Here is a 17,855-nt window from a genome sequence, read left to right as displayed (position 1 = left end):
TCGTCCTCATCGGGGTCTTAACCTGACTCCAGATCGTTGACGTAACAGACTTGAGTGGGCAAATGCTCACATTCGATGGCGTCTAGCACGTTGGAGAGGTGTTCTCTTCACGGATGAATCTCGGTTTACATTGTTCAGGGCAGATGGCAGACAGCGTGTGTGGCGTCGTGTGGGTGAGCGCTTTGCTGATGTCAATGTTGTGGATCAAGTGGCCCATGGTGGTGGTGGGGTCATGGTATGGGCAGGCATCTGTTATGGACGAAGAACACAGGTGCATTTTATTGATGGCATTTTGAATGCACAGAGATACCGTGATGAGATCCTGAGGCCCATTGTTGTGCCATACATCCATGAACATCACCTCATGTTTCAGCAAGATAATGCACGGCCCCATGTTGCAAGGATCTGTACACAATTCTTGGAAGCTGAAAATGTCCCAGTTCTTGCATGGCCAGCATACTCCCCGGACATGTCACCCATTGAACATGTTTGGGATGTGCTTGACCGGCGTATACGACAGCGTGCACCAGTTCCCACTAATATCCAGCAACTTCGCACAGCCATTGAAGAGGAGTGGACCAACATTCCACAGGCCACAATAGACAATCTGATAAACTCTATGCGAAGAAGATGTGTTGCACTGCATGAGGCAAATGGTGGTCACACCAGATACTGACTGGTTCTGAGTCCCCAGACCGCCAATAAAGCAGAAACAAAACGCACATTTCAGGGTGGCCTTTTATTGTGGGCAGTTTGAGGTACACCTGTGCACTAATCATGATGTCAGATCAGCATCTTGATGTGGCACACCTGTGAGGTGGGATGGATTATCTCAGCAAAGCAGAAGTGCTCACTATCACACATTTAGACAGATTTGTGAACAATGTTTGAGAGGAATGGTAATATTGTGTATCTGGAATGAAGTTTAGATCTTCAAGTCCATCTCATGAAACATGGGAGCAAAAACAAAAGTGTTGCGTTTATATTTTTGTTGAGTGTAGTTTTGCTCTTTCATGTTTGCTTTGGTTTTCACCTGTAATGCTTCTCCCATCGTCCTGATTTTGTGAAATGTGTGTGATGTTCCTCGTTAGTATAGTGGATAGTATCTCTGCCTGTCACGCAGAAGACTGGGGTTTGATTCCCCGACGGGGAGAACACCTTTGGGGCAGCAGTGGCTCGGTGGTATAGCAGGGTGGTTTAATCCCAACTCCTCCCTAAGTCATTGTTGTGTGTCCTTGGGCAAGACACTTTACTCGCACTGTCTCCAGTGTACTCACTGGTGTGGTGTGCCTTGCTGGTCATTGTATGACACTGCAGCAGCAGCCTCTGGGATTATTAAAGTATCTAAAACAAATAAATAAAATTATTAACCTTCGGCGTCATTGGGGACATTTTTGTCCACTTGGGTAAATTTACCTGGCCACCATTTTATCTGTGTTGGTGCATATGGCACAATTTTAGTAATAATGCATCAAACTCAATATTTTGGCTAATCTTTGACCTATCCATGACAGATATAAATATAATGCCTCAGCCACCTAACTTTTGTTTTGTGGAAAATAACCAATTTTTTGTGTTTTCTTTATAAAAAATTACTGTGACATCGGGTAATCAAACTGGCATTTAAAGGGTTAAATTCCTCAAAATGATTTAATGTTTGGTAGTTTTTAGCAGGGCTGAAGTTGTTTAACATATTTATGCAGAAAAAAAGTAAGAAAAAATATTAATCTGTTAATTTTTTATAGCAGTTTTTTGGAAGTGGACATTTTTGTCCACGAATGATACAAAAGGGTAGTGATTTAGAGTGACGCCTGAGGGTTAAATAGATGAAATTTATCGTGCATGATAAAAGATGTAGTCCACAACACACTTTAGATATTGACCTTATGTAAAATTGTCTTTATATTGGCAGTGTGCAATTCAAAAGGGATCAAAAAATATTTTGTCTCCATAGACGGCTGTTCATATTTTTTTTTCAGAAAGGTCCCATGGGGCTGAAGATTCTCATTCATCCAGGTCATTTTCATTCAGAAGGTTGAAACAAGGCAACTGGACTTTGGATTGAATTTTCTTGAAGACATTTCGCTGCTCATCCAAGCAGCTTCACCAGCCCAGCAAGAACAATGGGCTGTTCGCCTGTCCCCCTCCGGCAGGCTCACAGTCGTTAGCCAGTCATTAGAGACACCAGACACACACAGTCAGACCAACACAGGTAAGTATGGAGACATTTAGAGCTATTGTGTGTGAGTTTCACACAGACCTACTCACTGAGGTCCTCCACCACATATAAACCATGTTTCCCCACCAAATGGTGAGAACTGATGAAGCTGCTTGGAGGAGCAGGGAGACTTCTTCAAGAAAGCTCTACAAGTCCAGACGCCTCGCTTCAACCTTCTGAAAGGTCCCATGGGGTCTAAAGGGCCATGACTTAAAGAGTGCAGCAGGGCTTTTGTGTAAATAATATTGTCATTATTTTAATCCTGCTTCTCTGACCGTGTCAAAGTTGATGTTATATTTAATAGTCAATCATTCTGTAGTAGCAGTAGCAAAGTAGTAGCAAACTACAGTCAGTGTTTGAAGTCTGTTTTACAGTCTTTCCTGAGAGATATTAGGGAGGAGGTTTCATTCAATCAAACCTACTTCACATTAGATCTGCATCTGTGTTTGGTTATTGTTATTACATATGTCTCACTACTGTCCAGGAGAATTGATGCAGTTCTGTTGCCAGTCACAAGAGGATGCTAAAAATACATGTTCCAGACCAATCATTCCCATAGAAATATTTTCTTAGAATGAAAAGTTGTATGTGTAATGTGTATCAGTAGCTGCCTATTGCTAAATATTTGGCCAGTAAGCTAAACAACATAAAGGCATTTATGTTGTTTAGATCACCTCAGGCACCTCCGAGTTTAAGGTTAAACCAAACAGAATAATATAAGTACCAACACACGTGAAAATACAACAAACACATGATGTGGGAAAAAATAGATGAAAATGTCAAATTAGTTATATTTATTTGTGTGACAGTCATTTCTATTAACCAGTAGTTCAGTGAATAAGCGCTTTGTCATGCTGAAGGACAGGCAGTGTTGTTCCTCTGCTGACCACGAGATGTCGCCACAGCACAGCTTCCAGATGCTCCCTTAGAAAGGACGCTTTTTACAAAGTCTACCATATTTGGCACAGGTAGGCGCGGTTTGGCCAGAGCAGTGCATTATGGGAGATTGTGTTTTTGTGTTAATTGGGCCGGTCTTTAAAAAAACTGCGTTGACTACAAGTCCCGTGGTGCGTTTGGGGCGCGTCGATTCACCGCCTGACTTTACAACACACGGATAGAGGTGACCCCTTTGGTTCAGTTCGAGTCCGAGCAGGGAGAGAAGGCGCCGCAGAACCAACGCATCTTCATCCGCTAGCGAAATGGTAAGAAGCGCTTCCTGCTCCGTCTGACAGCACGAAGGTTTAAAGAAAACAGTATCCGTCCTTTTATCCTTGAATAACGTAATGCTGTGCCAAATAATGCACTAACAGTTGACATTGGGGCAAAGGCGGCAGTGCCATCATTTATTCCCACCTGTCTCCATGCTAATATGCTAATATTCCATGTTTAAACACAGGTTGTCGTTGTGCATGATTCACAATGGAAGAGCCGAGGACAGAGCAGACAGACGCAGTTTGTTGCGCAGTTTTGGAGACGTGTTTGAAATGAAAGATGTAACGTTAGCATCTGGAGCGGAGAGTGCAGATTAGTTCCATACTTTGTACAACACCAGTGCAGTGTACAGTCATTCATCTGCCTCCATTTTAATGCAGCCAGGCTCCGGCGTGGCATCAGCGTCATCACAGGCCTCTTCTCTTACCAATCCCGGCAGGAGCCGAGGCAGATTGAATCTGAGTTCACAAAGCTGTCCGTTAGAAGATGCTCTGCCTAGCAGACTAGTTTCAACTTGTAATGATGTCAATCAACATGGTTTCCAAACTTATTGATTGTCCTTGTTTGTCCTGCTTCAGCTGCATTATGTAAAATCTTAAATACACGCTGTATTCCTGATGAAGACCTTTGTGAAGAATGGTGTCAGGATTCCCACATCTGCATGCTGTATGCAGAAGAAAGATAAAGGTCCAAGGTCTTCAGTATATGCTTGATTCAAAATCAATTAATGATCCAGTTCAAAACAACAGTCCTGGTTATCTCCACTTCAGCCCCCACCCTCAGTTATTTTCTGTATCTAGGTCAATGACACATACTGTTGCTGTCCTTTCAGGCTGAACCAATCCGTGTTGTGGTGACTGGCGCTGCTGGCCAGATTGCCTACTCCCTGCTGTACAGCATTGCTAAGGGAGATGTGTTTGGGAAGGACCAGGTAAGACTCAGCCTGAGCTTCCATTACATAACCTTCAGGAGCCGCAGCAAAGCATTCTCCCCCTGCAGCTGATCAGTGCACAGGCTGGGCGATGCACTGTTACGTAATGGAATTAACCTGAATAATGAACACTGAAGTCTTAAGAAAGAATGCATCTCTTTGTATAATGTAATGCAACCGGTCAGTGTTGAGAATTATAGATTTAAGTACTTGATTGTTCTATGCCCGTGTTACAGCTCAAAACATGACCTTTATTCATGAGTCCTCCATGTGGCCACATCACATATCAGAAGTCATTGAATACCTTTGTATCTCACATTGAAGGGTACATGTTTGTTCATATAGTACCTGTGATTTACTGACTCCATGTTCTCTTGTGTCTCATAAGCCCATCATCCTGATCCTGCTGGACATCCCTCCCATGCTCCCAGTGCTGGATGGAGTCGTCATGGAGCTGCAGGACTGCGCCCTCCCTCTGCTCAGGGGTGAGAACCCAACAAACCTGTTTATGTGAAATCAATATATGGCAGCAGGCCAGTGTTTAAATAACAAAAATGTGTCAAGAGTATTACAGTGATAAAATATGTGGCAATGTCATGTGATGACCACAGACATGCATACAAAAGAAGTGTACCATCACGAGTGGGAGGATTATGAGGCTGCTCATGCTGCTACCGAAAATCAAGTTATCTCTGATGATATATTCATACCTGTGAGAACAAAATGTGAAACTCTTTCAGTGTGCTGTCCATAATGGTAAGAACAACTTGGGCCTCATCTGGAATGCAGTACACATGGTGTCTGCATGCATGTTATTTGTCCTTCATAGCTTCTGTATAGAAGCCCCCTCTTTCTGCTGTCCGGAGGAGGAGGAGGAGGAGGAGGAGGAGGGTCTAAAATAAGGCCTCTGGTTGGCTGCTGGTGGTGGCACCGCATTAGCCAATCAGAGCAGTGGTGGGACAACAATGAGCAGAGGAGAAGTGAACCCAGACTGAAGTCCAGTCTGATAGCAGCCGGTTTATGTTTAAGAAGTAGACAGAATCCATCTTATCGCAATCAACAGAGGCAGCAGCAGTTTATCTAAAAACAGACCTCTTTGAATTTAAACATTGACGCCCCAAACAATAACAGATTGTTAAAATATATAAACATTAACAACATGACTATGTTGACTGAAGGTCGTGTATTGAGAGGGTCCAGTGTGATGTGAATGTGGTTTACTACCTCCTCTTATCCTTATCAATATGTCCTCCTGCAAGTGGCACCTTTGTTCAGAACAGATAACTTGTACTGCAGGTTAACCATCTCTCTCTTCACCCCCACAGAGGTCATCCCCACTGACAAGGTGGAGGTGGGCTTTAAGGACATCGACGCCGCCATCTTGGTTGGTTCCATGCCCAGAAAGGAGGGCATGGAGAGGAAGGACCTCTTGAAGGCCAACGTGGCCATCTTCAAGACCCAGGGAGCGGCCCTGGACAAGTACGCCAAGAAGACCGTCAAGGTGACACTTCTCTCATGTCTGTTGTTGGGGTCTGCTTACTGGCTTTTAAAGAAACCACTTGCAGCTGATGAACTCAGGAAATGAAAGTTGCTTACACTGCACCCCTTTACCCAAGAAAAAAGGCATGTCTTTTGAGAGGCAGCTGTTGTTCTGCTGTCGTGTTAGCTCTGCTGAGTGTCTGCAAAACATTTCTGTGAATTCAATCAAGAAAAGAACGGAGGGCCTTCAGAGCTCAAAGCTCCTCAGGTTGAGTGGTTTGTGCATATAACATTAGTTAATAACATTAGTCCATAACATGTACATTCTAATCCCAAAGTCCTCTGTGGGTTCTGGTGTGAGTGTGACAAGAGGGCGCATTTCTCTTGAGGTCAAAGTTCAGATTGTTGAGAATCTGTGGAGAAAACAGGCAGATGATGTCAACACTGAGGCATTTGAAGCATCTCAACACAAATAATAAGGAAAACTCCTTGCACAGTAAAGATAATATTGTATTAGAATGATATATTTTTACACTACTAGCAGCATAGACACTGGAGCTCAAAGTGTTCGTCAGTTACTGCCATTTATTAGCACTTGGTACAACACACCAAGTGGCATCAGTGCTAACATGCTGTGACAACTAGGAAATGCATAAACAATTCACACTATGAATAACACAATATAGCATTCTCATAGAGAACAACCCTCACACTGTTACTGTGTCAGCATTTCAGCAGTTACATTTTCCACTTTAAAATGAAAGGGTTTCTTCTGTACATGTTCTTAATTGTATTTATGTTACCAAAACAATAACATGCATTAGGACCTTCTTGATTATCTATTAGTCTGAGATGATATGCGTCTTATGCAGGTGTTTACTTTTCTTCCTGTCAGGTTTTGGTGGTGGGAAACCCAGCGAACACCAACTGTCTGATCGCTTCCAAGTCCGCTCCATCCATCCCCAAAGAGAACTTCTCCTGCCTGACCCGACTGGACCACAACAGAGCCTGCTCCCAGGTACACACACGTTTTTGTCTATGTACAAACATACAAGCAACAATTGAACCCACAATTCTATTTCTGTATTAACAATACTACTGCTTTGTGTTCTTCTTCCTACAGGTGGCAATGCGCTGCGGCGTGTCCGCTGACAGCGTGAAGAATGTCATCATCTGGGGAAACCACTCCTCCACCCAGTACCCAGACGTCCATCATACCAAGGTCAACATCCATGGCACCGAGGTGGCTGCCTATGACGCCATCAAGAACGATGCCTGGCTCAGAGGGGACTTCATCTCTGTGAGTGCTTCCCTCTGAGGCTCTTTTGTCTGTAATCTTATCGTATTTTAGATTTCACATTTTCCACAATTCTTAAACTTTCTCCTCTCGCTTCTGCAGACAGTGCAGCTGCGTGGTGCAGCCGTCATCAAGGCCAGGAAGCTGTCTAGCGCCATGTCAGCTGCCAAGGCCATCTGCGACCACATGAGGGACATCTGGTTCGGCACCAAGGAGGTCAGTGACAGATGCTAGCTCCGCAGGTGGTTAGAGGTTCAGCTCTCTGGGATGATGTTGTGTCTGTCAGTAAGGATTCACTGTGTCCCATATTTCTAAAACAATCTGAGTGAGGCTTTTTTTGCCCACCAACAGGGTGAGTTCATCTCCATGGGTGTGTACGCTGGTGGAAACTCCTACGGCATCCCAGAAGACCTCATCTACTCCTTCCCCATCCAGATCAAGGTAAGCCAATGTTACACCACAGTGAGTGTCTGGAAGCATCCAGGCTCTGTGGTTGCCAAGCACACATACAAAGAAGGTCAAATAACCAAACATCTCAACCCCTGCAGAACAAGACCTGGAAGATAGTTGATGGACTCCCGATCAACGACTTTTCCCGAGCCAAGATGGACGCCACAGCAGCAGAGCTGGTGGAGGAGCGAGACACTGCTCTGGACTTCCTGTCCCAGTGACTGTCACCCACAGCAGGCCAACAGCAGCCCGTGGATCTCCCAAAGGCTCGCTGCTCTCGGCTCTGAAGACGAAGCCCTCCACCATTATAAATGTCCGAGCCGGTGTCACCTCTTTGTGTGTGTGTGTCTGTGTGTGTGGCTGAATGCATCAGTGTGCGTATGCGTGTGTGTGTCACTAGGCCACCTCTTCAGGTTTTTAGAAACCTGTTTACCACAACCTGGCCTCCTCCGTCTGCAAGAGTGTAAGAGAATGTGTTGGTGGATGATAGACACACACTAGCTGTCCTGAAACTATAATGAAACCTGTTATCACCAATAAAACAAGGAATCTGACAGACCAAACTCACGACTCTGATGTTGAATGGATGGAGAGTTCTTCCAATGACATGGGAAAAACATTGTCTACCAGACAGATGATAAATAAATGTAGACATTAATGAAATTTGAAAATACATGAGTAAATGACACATATTTTATAGGTAAACCACAAACATGGACTTGAACTCAGGACACAACAATAAAGTGACCAGCGGACTCATGTTACAGTTGTCAAGTTGAGATGGTAGCTGCAACATGTTTCTAAATTTAGAAGAGTGACCTGCGTGGAACAATGTCCCCTCAGTTTCCATTAGTAAATGTTTTTAACCACACGAGGGCGGTGTTTATCTGTGTGAATGCACATCCAAAGGCACTGCATCATGTCTGCAAAAGTTAGTACCCCCTCTTTTAATTCTGGGTTTGTATAAAGACATAATAAAAATCCTCTTGTTGTACTGAGAACATAACTTCTTTCACAAGTCCATTTTTATTTAGCTAAAAATAAAGCCAAAAAGATAAATACAACATGACAGTGGTTTAATATGTTGTAGATCCACCATTAGCAGAAATAACTTAGTAAGTAATAGTTTTCTATGTAGCTTTATTAGTCTCTCACATCATTGTGGAGGAATTTTGGTCCATTCTTTAAAACTTTGCTTCAGTTTTTTTAAGGCTTTTGGTCATCCTCTTACTCTTGAAGTCACACCACAGCATTTCAACTAGGTTGAGGTCTGGACTTTGACTAGACCATTCCAAACCTGGATTCTTTCATTTTTGTCTTTCTGATGTGGATTTGCTGCTGTGCTTTGGATTGTTTATTTATTTATTTATTTACAACAAATAAATAAATAAATCAACATAATACACAGACCATTGCAGTGACCTCCAGTGAATGTCTTTAACCACATGAGGGCAGTATTTTCCATATACATTTTGATCCAACTACCGCGTATCATTTAAAATGTTTTGTTTTTTTTCTTCAAACGTTGTCAGATCAAACATGATCACACGAAACTGAGAGTGGAGACACATAATGCACTGTAATGGACGTGAGGCAGAAACACTTCAGAAACATGTTGTTATACTGTTAAATATCACACTGACATATTGACTGATCGATTGAAGATTGAAAAATCGATATATCCCATTTTGGAAACAATAAGGATTAGTTCATCTTGCCTTACCATCTTTTTATTTTATTTATAAATAACATGTATTTCAGATTGAACAAGTCTTCTGTAGCTGAAGCTACAGGTGTCAGTGAGACTCTCCTGGGTGGGCGGGACCTTTTGACAGCCACGCGATTGGCAGCCATGTTGGACCAATAAGTTCTCAGCTTTACACCTCGTGCTTTTACGTCACGTGTCTATACAGAGTTGGTGGGCTCGCGCCGCAGGCAGCATGCTAGGCTGGCTGCAGCTAACAGCAGGAGGATGAAGTTACAGCGACTTTCACTCTCCTAAAGCCGGGTTCTCCCGATCCGAGCGACACCTCGTCTCTCTCCGAGGTTGTCCGTGTTTTCCTCGGGTGTGTTTTTGAGGTTCTTCCGTTACTTTGACAGTGTATTCAGGTGGGTGAGAGCTTCGTCACGCAGAGCCACGGCTGTTTGTGCACGAAAAGTCAAAACATGTTCTGCTGCAGGTTTAGTAAATATTAAAAAGCACCGAGACACGCTTCAGCTCCGCATGTGTGTGTGTGTGTGTGTGTGTGTGTGTGTCACACTGTGACGTCCCACACTGATGATACCCCTCAGTATCTAGCTGCACGTCCATGTGCTGCCTGGAACAATATATCATGAGTTATTTTAATATCTCACCGCGCTTAGGCCATAATAAACTTACCTCCCGTCTAAATAAGGGCATGCTCTGCTGACGTCACACACACGGAAGGAAAAACAGCGATAGGTTAACGCACTTTTATATTAAAAGGAATATAAACACGTGATTAGGAGTTTCATTAAATAAATGCAAAAATAATATAGTTTAAAAACATAAACATATTCATGGTGTTCACAGTCTACATAGCTTCAAACAGCACATGTTAACTGTTAGAGTGCAGCTCTGCAGACTCAGCAGTTCGCACCTTTGACCTTCATACAGGAGTAGAAATGTGAAGGCCACTATAAAGGCCTTACCGAGAATCATGTGAGCACATAATATTCCAGAGAACTGCACGTGTAAGTGAAGGCCATCAGCACGAAAATGTACTTTTTTTTAAAAAATAACGTTTGGTCACACAAAATAAAATAAAACAATCACGCTGTTGACTCATTGATAGGATATATAGTTACCCAAGACTGTTAATGCTTGGTGTCTTAAAATACATGCATGGATGTTCAAAAGTGAAAATGTGCTGCTGCACTGATCAGTCTGTCAGAGCACTGAAAGTGCTTGGAAAAAAAACTTGTGCAGATCAGTGTGTTCATGACCTTTAAATGAATTCAGTGTACTTTTAAATGGTGTGTTCAGACCCGTCCATCCATTGGTTTAAACACTAATTAATATAAAATTGTTTTTCATGATTAGAACTGCAGTTAATACTTTTGCCTTTTCATTTAATAGTTAAAGAAAAAAAGTTGTTACCAAATGATTTATCTCACCAGCTGTTCAAAAATTCCAAAATATTCACTTTATTATGAATAAATGAGAAACAGTAAATATTTGTATCATCAACTGATAACCCCTGAACATTTTAGTGCATACCTGGGCAGTATGACCAGCAGTGTACTGTAAATATGGTTTTATTATAGCGAATAGTAAACAGGGCTTTATGCCCCCGCTCTGTTAGGTGATGTAACTGGCATAATGAGCCATCATAGTTTGTGGTAATTGGATGACTAACAATACATTTTTTACAGTGGGCCTTGCAACAAACAAACAAACAAACAAAACCCAACTACAAACTTCAAAGAGCTCCAGAACACACAGAGCTCCACTTACACACACACAGTCTCACTACCCTGGCTTTGTGCGATTGGTGTGTGTGTGTCTGTGGGCAGGCCCTGTGTCAGCACAGGGTCGGAGCAGCAGACCAGTGAGCTTCCACTGAGCTGAGGATGAGGAAGGTGTCTGTTGTTCTCTGACAGCTGCTGACAGTTTTTTTTTTTGTTTCTTATTGGGACCATTTTTTTAAGAAACTCACAGATTCAGTGTGAGCCGACACGTAGCTGCCAGCTGCTTCTTTTCTGCAGATCTTATCGTAGTTGTTTGTCGTTCTTTTAGCAGACTGTAGTGAAATGTCTCTAACTGTGGCTGGTAAGTTCACATCTTATATAAAGTTTGTGCTGAGCAGATCATTTGAGTTTGATATGTGTTGATAGTCACTTTGTGGTCATAGTTTTGCTGCCAGATGTAGTGTGTGACACAACTATTAGCTTTAATTATCAGCTGGAAAAAATACAAATATTGCAAAAATGTTTCAAGTTCTTAAAGTGCACAGAGGTTTTTGCAACTTCCTGTTATATTTACATTAGTGTTATTTGTGACTTTCCTGTGTGACACTTTGGTCACATACATTCTATGTGTCTAAATATTGAGTATTTGTTGGTCATTCTCAGACTCTGCAACAGCAGCCAATTAAAGGCCAACAGTTTTGTATCATTCAGGCTCTAAATGCAAAAGGATGTAAGACCCTGTTGCTCTAAAAACCCATGTGATTGTCCTGGACTATAGTTATACTCTAGTGAAAGTGAAGTTAAATGAATATGCTTGTGTGTGTTCACAGATCTGACCAGAGGAGTGATGACAGAGTTCCAGGAGAAGCTCCGTCAGCAGCATGAGGAGTCCATGCACCGCGAGCTGGAGGCGCTGCTGGGTACAGCCAGCAAGCCTGAAGCAGAGGTGGGAGAAAGTTTTACAGGCACATCTACATCCTTTACTCACTGAGCAGCCTGAACATGTTTTTAAGCTGGAGAATTAAAAACACCAGTGTATGGTTACACACAGTGTCACTAGTGTCAGGGGCTGGTATATCAGTTAAATATGCTGTACAAATATTTGCACCTTATTGCATACAGAAAGTCCACTAGCACAAAGGCTGTGTTGTAAGAGTGCGGGTCACTTACGGGAACCTGAGGTGAACAAACTACAAATCAGAGCACTCGTGTTTGCACATGGGAAACACTACCTTTGTGTAATTTAGGCTTCAGTTTTGCTTTGGTTCTGTGCTGCCGTCCTCTCTCACTTTCACTTTACATTCTTGTAGGTTTCAGCATTACATTCTGTCGATGACCTTTAACGTGACATGGCTACAAGAAAAAGACGATTGAAAGATGTCTTCAACAGGTGCTAAGAGACACGTTCAGTAATGAGGACAATATTGAGACACAGACTTATAGAAACAGCAGCCTCGTCTTTTAAGTTGAAATGTCCATTGGTGCATTCCTCATTATTTGTGTTTTTCATTATTGCGTACTTTGTGCGACCTGTCCAGGGTGTAGTCCCGCCTCTCACCTATAGATAGCTGGGATAAGCTCCAGCCCCCCGTGACCCTGCACTGCAGGACAGAGCGGCTGGATGGATGCAGACATCTGCCAACATCTGTAGTCCACAGCTGAACAGATTATTGTTTTTGTTTTTAAAAGTAATTGAAGAAAATGTTTGATTTGTTCTTTTCCAGATCTCCAGGAAAGATTTTGATGGCTTCAAAAAGCTCTTCCACAGATTCCTGCAGGTCAAAGGTCCTTCAGTCGAATGGACCAAGATCAACCGGCCACCAGAAGACTCGGTAAGCACCAGATACCTGCATGTCATGCTGTTTACCAGAGCTTAGGATGTTGCAATCCTCTGAGGGGCAGTCCAGGGTGAGTGTTTGTCCAAAGGGCCACTTCAGACATCAGAGCAACAAAGTTGGACTGTGCCGTGCTTACATAGGAGGCCAAGTCCCCAAACCTGACTGTGAAAAAGGCCTTTGAAGCCCTCATTATGCTGATGAAGATTTTAAAAAGTCATAAAAATACAAAAAAATAGTGTTTTCTTTGCCTTAGAGTAGGCAGGATCCTTTACTCTGTGTGTGTAATTAGCACAGAAGATCAGTACAGACTACCACACCATCTTGAATCAAGCTTTGTTAAGCAGAGGGGAAGCTGTCTGACTCTGGGTCAACCTTACACCTTCAACACAAGAAGTTTGTTGACACATTTCTATGTGCAGGCAACAGTGATTCTGCTCAAAGAGGTTTGTTTCTGCTTGCCAGCCACAATATTACTGCCACTTCCTGATTTCTCAGATAATTATAAAATGTGTTAATCTCGCATTAAAAAATGGTGTTGGAAGAAACTTTTGTTAAGACGTTATCATTGTATCAACTCTGGTAAACCTAGTGTTGTTGCAGGGCTCAGATGGAGCTAAGCTAGGCCAAACCCTCAACCTGAGTCTCTACTGATTTCCCAATTTGTGGAACTGTTCCTTTAAATCTTTTTAGCTAACACAGAATGGAGAAGAGTGTCATGCCATAACAGGCTACTGTAACCAGAGCTGAAGACAGAGAACAGTCAGGCGAAGGCGGTCTATTCATCAGCATGGTGACATTTCTCTCTCTCTCTCACACACTCCCCACCTTATTCCCAAAATACCCAGCACAGTGAAGGTTAGGAACTATGAATAGTCTGACCGCCGTAGCATTTGAAAGTCTGGTTTTAGGACAGCAAGGCCGTGCAGATGCTGGCATTTATCCCCTGTGGGACTCTGGACTATAAGATACACTCAGACTGTACATTACTGGTGTATTCTCGTCATGCTCTTTACTATGTGAAGGTTTTTATACAACAGTAAATATGTTCTTCTTTAGATACAACTCAGAGATTTAAAGGCTACTTAGTTAGTTAGATATTTATTATATATATTTCAATTCCATGCCGTCTTTTTATTCTTGTCTGTAACAAAAAGAATTTCCCCTCAGGGATAAATAAAGGAATTCTGACTCTGATAAACACAGCAGCACCCACCCACTCCACACTAACTGTGTGATTCCACAGGACTTAAATATTCATATGAAGGCTGATACCCTGGTATTAAACACTGTATCCTGAGAGGAAGAAATGTTTATTTAAATATGTTTATTCACATAATCACAATCAAAAAACAGTGAAAAGGTCTTGTTCCTTAAAGATAAATATTTTCTAGCTTATCAGGATTAGTTACTAACTTCATTCCTAACAAAGGCTATACAAATAGTGTCAGATAGTTATTATGAAAGTGGAGATGATACACACACATAGCATCCATAAATACATGTCCTTCCTGTGTGTCACACTGCGGTTATGTGCTGCTGGGGAGGATCTAAAAGTCAGAGGGTCGCCTGTTCCAAAACAGCTCCTATGGACTGACTGAGTGGAAAAACATATATTTAATAATTAAATCACAAACATCCGGCGTGTAACATCATGTTATATCTGATTAATAAACTTAACGTGATCATCGATCCTCAGCTAATCAGTGTAGACTGTATGTAGAACGAGGGCACCCTGCTGTGGCTGGTGCTAACACTGGCTGTGTGTTTGGTTGTGTAACAGCCTGATGTCTCCCCCCCCCCGTTTGCTCAGTCTGACACTGACCTCAACCTCAGTCTGTGTCTGTCCACATGCAGCTGATGTCAACACTTTCACCCCTGCTTTATTCACAGATTTAACCTGAAGACAAACGCAGTACCACAGCATATACATGAATACTGTTAAACAAACCCTCAGCTGAAATATGACCATAATCAAACTGTATCTGGAGCTCATTCTTTGATAGACAAAGTAGCACAGTTTAGTGCCTGAGCTCAGCCATGACATACTGACACACCAATGCTTTGATTCTTGTCTATCAGGCAGTTCATATTTCAGTCACTAAAAATAAATGCAAAGGACCACAGCTTATAATTAACTAAAAAACTCATGTTTCTTGGGAAATCATTGAAAATGAACCTGCTAAATGCAGAAATATCATACACAAATTTTGACGGCCTCTGTTTGTGAAACAGCATTTGGCATCTGTGTGCTGGCTCTGCTGTCCCTTCAGATCCAGCCCTATGAGAAGATCAGGGCCAAGGGTCTTCCTGACAACATCACCGCCAGCCTCAACAAGCTTGCCGTAGTTAAACTGAATGGTGGCCTGGGAACCAGCATGGGCTGCAAAGGCCCAAAGAGTCTTATCAGCGTCCGCAATGAGAACACCTTCCTGGACCTGACGGTGCAACAGATCGAGGTAGAACTTGCACAAAAACACCACAACACGCTGCTCTACAAGGCCAACGCTCTGATCACACCTTCTCCTCTGCATACACTATTTCAGCATCTGAACAAAACCTACAATGCCAGTGTGCCGCTCGTCCTCATGAACTCCTTCAACACTGATGAAGACACAAACAAGATCCTGCAGAAATACAAACACCACCAGGTCAACATTCACACCTTCAACCAGAGCAGGTGCAGCTCAGGGACACACACCTTCCTTTACTTTGCAAAGTCCAGAAACATGCAGTCTACATGAGTGACTGTCTCCTCTCAGGTATCCGAGGATCAACAAGGAGTCTCTGCTGCCAATCGCCAAGAGTATGACATTGGGCGGTGACAACGCCGAGGCCTGGTACCCACCAGGTCACGGAGACATCTACGCCAGCTTCTACAACTCTGGGCTGCTGGACAAACTCATTGCAGAGGGGAAAGAGTACATCTTTGTGTCCAACATCGACAACCTGGGAGCCACCGTGGACCTCTTCATCCTCCACCACCTGATGAGCCAGCCAGCAGACAAACGCTGCGAGTTCATCATGGAGGTCACTGACAAGACCAGAGCTGATGTCAAGGTCAGTGCAGTCCTTCTACTGTGTGCTGCTGTCATCCAGGTACACGAAGGTTTAGACTTGTTGCTCAGTGCTTCCTGTTTCTTCTCTGCAGGGTGGTACTCTGATCCACTATGAGGACCATCTGAGGCTGCTGGAGATCGCTCAGGTCCCGAAAGCCCATGTGGACGAGTTCAAGTCCGTCACCAAGTTTAAGATCTTTAACACCAACAATCTGTGGATCTCTCTGCCTGCCATGAAGAGACTGCAGGAGAAGAACAGCATGGACCTGGAGATCATCGTCAACCCAAAGGTAGCAAACACTCTCACCCTGAAATGTGAGACACCTCAGTCAGAGGTAAAAATGTAAAATGTCGTCTGTGACCTGCAGGTTATTCATGAATCTCTCTGTCCCTCTGCAGACATTGGACGGAGGTCTAAACGTCATCCAGTTAGAAACAGCCGTGGGCGCCGCCATCAAAAGCTTTAACAACGCCATGGGTGTGAACGTTCCCCGCAGCCGCTTCCTGCCAGTGAAGACGTCGTCCGACCTGTTGCTGGTGATGTCCAACCTGTACAGCATGGATGCTGGCTCACTCACGATGAGCAAGAAAAGGGAGTTCCCCACAACACCACACGTTAAACTAGGCAGCTCCTTCACAAAGGTCAGCAACCCCCACCATGTTGGTTCAGTTGATTCTGTGTTAAGAGGAAACCCACTAGTGTTATATCTGAATGTTGTTTTTTTGTCCTACAGGTTCAGGAGTTTCTGGCCAGGTTTGAAAACATCCCAGACATGCTGGAGCTTGATCACCTTACTGTGTCTGGAGACGTCACCTTTGGAAAGAATGTTTCTCTGAAGGTAAAACACAGTGCATCTGAAGCAAATATCTCAGGACATTGTGAAGGCTATTGTTTGCCTAAAAAAGGAAAAGATTTTAGTGACCATACAAACATAAAACACTCACTCACACACTGTAGTGATGTTGAAATCCAAATTCTCATGCAAAAGGAGCCAGAAGATGCATGGAAACATGAAGCATTGTCAGATCTTCCTGACAATTATATATTCTGATGTACGATTTAAAGCACCAAATCTAAGCTCAAGTTGTTTTATTTCCACCACAACCACTTTGTATTGATGATTTTGTCGTCCTGTGTTTGTTTACTTGTGATATAACAGTAAAAACTGAGCTCTTGCTGGCTTAAAGGTTTACAAAAAGTGATTGACTAATACAGTGATTAAGCTTTCCATCATTTAATTTAGATCAAATGTACATTTGTGCCGGCAGTTCCTGCCAAAATATTGAAGTGGGGGCTGCCATCTTGGTCTGACCTGTTTTTCAACCATTAGTTCTACAGCCCAATGTCATTCCAGAACCATTTGGCACTACTTCCTCTGTGATGTGTGGATCATCAGTGTTTGCCTGCTGACCATGATGAGCACATAGTGATTCTGTTTCACTTTGACCAGGGGACTGTCATCATTATAGCCAATCACGGCGACCGGATTGATATTCCTGCTGGAGCCATGCTGGAGAACAAGATTGTTTCAGGGAACCTGCGGATCCTCGACCACTGAGGCCTTCTGGGGGGAAAAAAACACACACACCAAAGCCATTTGCACTTCAAAGAGACTTTAAGAGATTATTTTAATGAACGGCTAGGCTGACCCTGAAAGGGTCAAAGGTCACCCTCATCCTCCGTCCAGATGCACTATGCAGATGTTCACTGTTACTGCAGACACACACAGCAAAGTTTGACCACTCTGCTCGCCATCTTCTTCTCATGTCAATAAAAAAGTGTAATATGGATCAGCAATTTGTCCTATCGTTTTTCAGAAAAAAAAACTCTTTTTAAACAATAGTTAAAATACAAGTTATCAATGGGGATCAATTACATCAACATCAATGCAGTTAGCTAAAAATGCAGCACATAAACAGACTGACAACAACTTGCTCCATC

General features: G+C 43.0%; 2 protein-coding genes across 3 annotated transcripts; both read left to right on the top strand.

Annotated features, from left to right (window-relative positions):
• The first annotated feature begins 3,270 nt into the window (after positions 1 to 3,270).
• LOC114439660 (malate dehydrogenase, cytoplasmic-like) lies at positions 3,271 to 8,150 on the top strand. The gene is made up of 9 exons (XM_028411757.1): positions 3,271 to 3,420; positions 4,263 to 4,361; positions 4,750 to 4,846; positions 5,687 to 5,862; positions 6,736 to 6,858; positions 6,964 to 7,140; positions 7,240 to 7,353; positions 7,489 to 7,578; positions 7,686 to 8,150. Exons 1-9 carry the CDS (start codon positions 3,418 to 3,420, stop codon positions 7,806 to 7,808), a joined length of 1,002 nt encoding a protein of 333 aa, XP_028267558.1. The 5' UTR covers positions 3,271 to 3,417; the 3' UTR covers positions 7,809 to 8,150.
• A 1,359-nt stretch (positions 8,151 to 9,509) lies between these two features.
• LOC114439294 (UTP--glucose-1-phosphate uridylyltransferase-like) lies at positions 9,510 to 17,485 on the top strand. Of its 2 annotated transcripts, none has more exons than XM_028411150.1 (10): positions 9,510 to 9,696; positions 11,850 to 11,965; positions 12,744 to 12,851; positions 15,128 to 15,313; positions 15,401 to 15,534; positions 15,617 to 15,914; positions 16,006 to 16,203; positions 16,313 to 16,555; positions 16,648 to 16,752; positions 17,365 to 17,485. In XM_028411150.1, the coding sequence occupies exons 2-10, from the start codon at positions 11,867 to 11,869 to the stop codon at positions 17,470 to 17,472; spliced, it is 1,479 nt and encodes a 492-aa protein (XP_028266951.1). In that variant the 5' UTR covers positions 9,510 to 9,696; positions 11,850 to 11,866; the 3' UTR covers positions 17,473 to 17,485. The 2 variants fall into 2 exon arrangements, with proteins under 2 accessions (XP_028266951.1, XP_028266943.1); XM_028411142.1 differs by lacking the exon at positions 9,510 to 9,696 and adding an exon at positions 11,173 to 11,380.
• Positions 17,486 to 17,855: the final 370 nt, after the last annotated feature.

This window comes from Parambassis ranga, chromosome 1 (assembly GCF_900634625.1).
Source record: "Parambassis ranga chromosome 1, fParRan2.1, whole genome shotgun sequence".
NCBI lineage: Eukaryota > Metazoa > Chordata > Actinopteri > Ambassidae > Parambassis > Parambassis ranga.
This window is presented reverse-complemented; position numbering and strand designations above follow the sequence as displayed.

Bases quoted from the DNA above. Each gene is read 5' to 3' on its own strand.
- LOC114439294 (XM_028411142.1), top strand. The intron at 12,852-15,127 runs GTAAGCACCAGA...CTGTCCCTTCAG, and splicing joins ACCGGCCACCAGAAGACTCG to ATCCAGCCCTATGAGAAGAT. The intron at 16,753-17,364 runs GTAAAACACAGT...CACTTTGACCAG, and splicing joins GAAAGAATGTTTCTCTGAAG to GGGACTGTCATCATTATAGC.
- LOC114439660 (XM_028411757.1), top strand. The intron at 4,362-4,749 runs GTAAGACTCAGC...GTGTCTCATAAG, and splicing joins ATGTGTTTGGGAAGGACCAG to CCCATCATCCTGATCCTGCT. The intron at 7,141-7,239 runs GTGAGTGCTTCC...TCGCTTCTGCAG, and splicing joins TCAGAGGGGACTTCATCTCT to ACAGTGCAGCTGCGTGGTGC.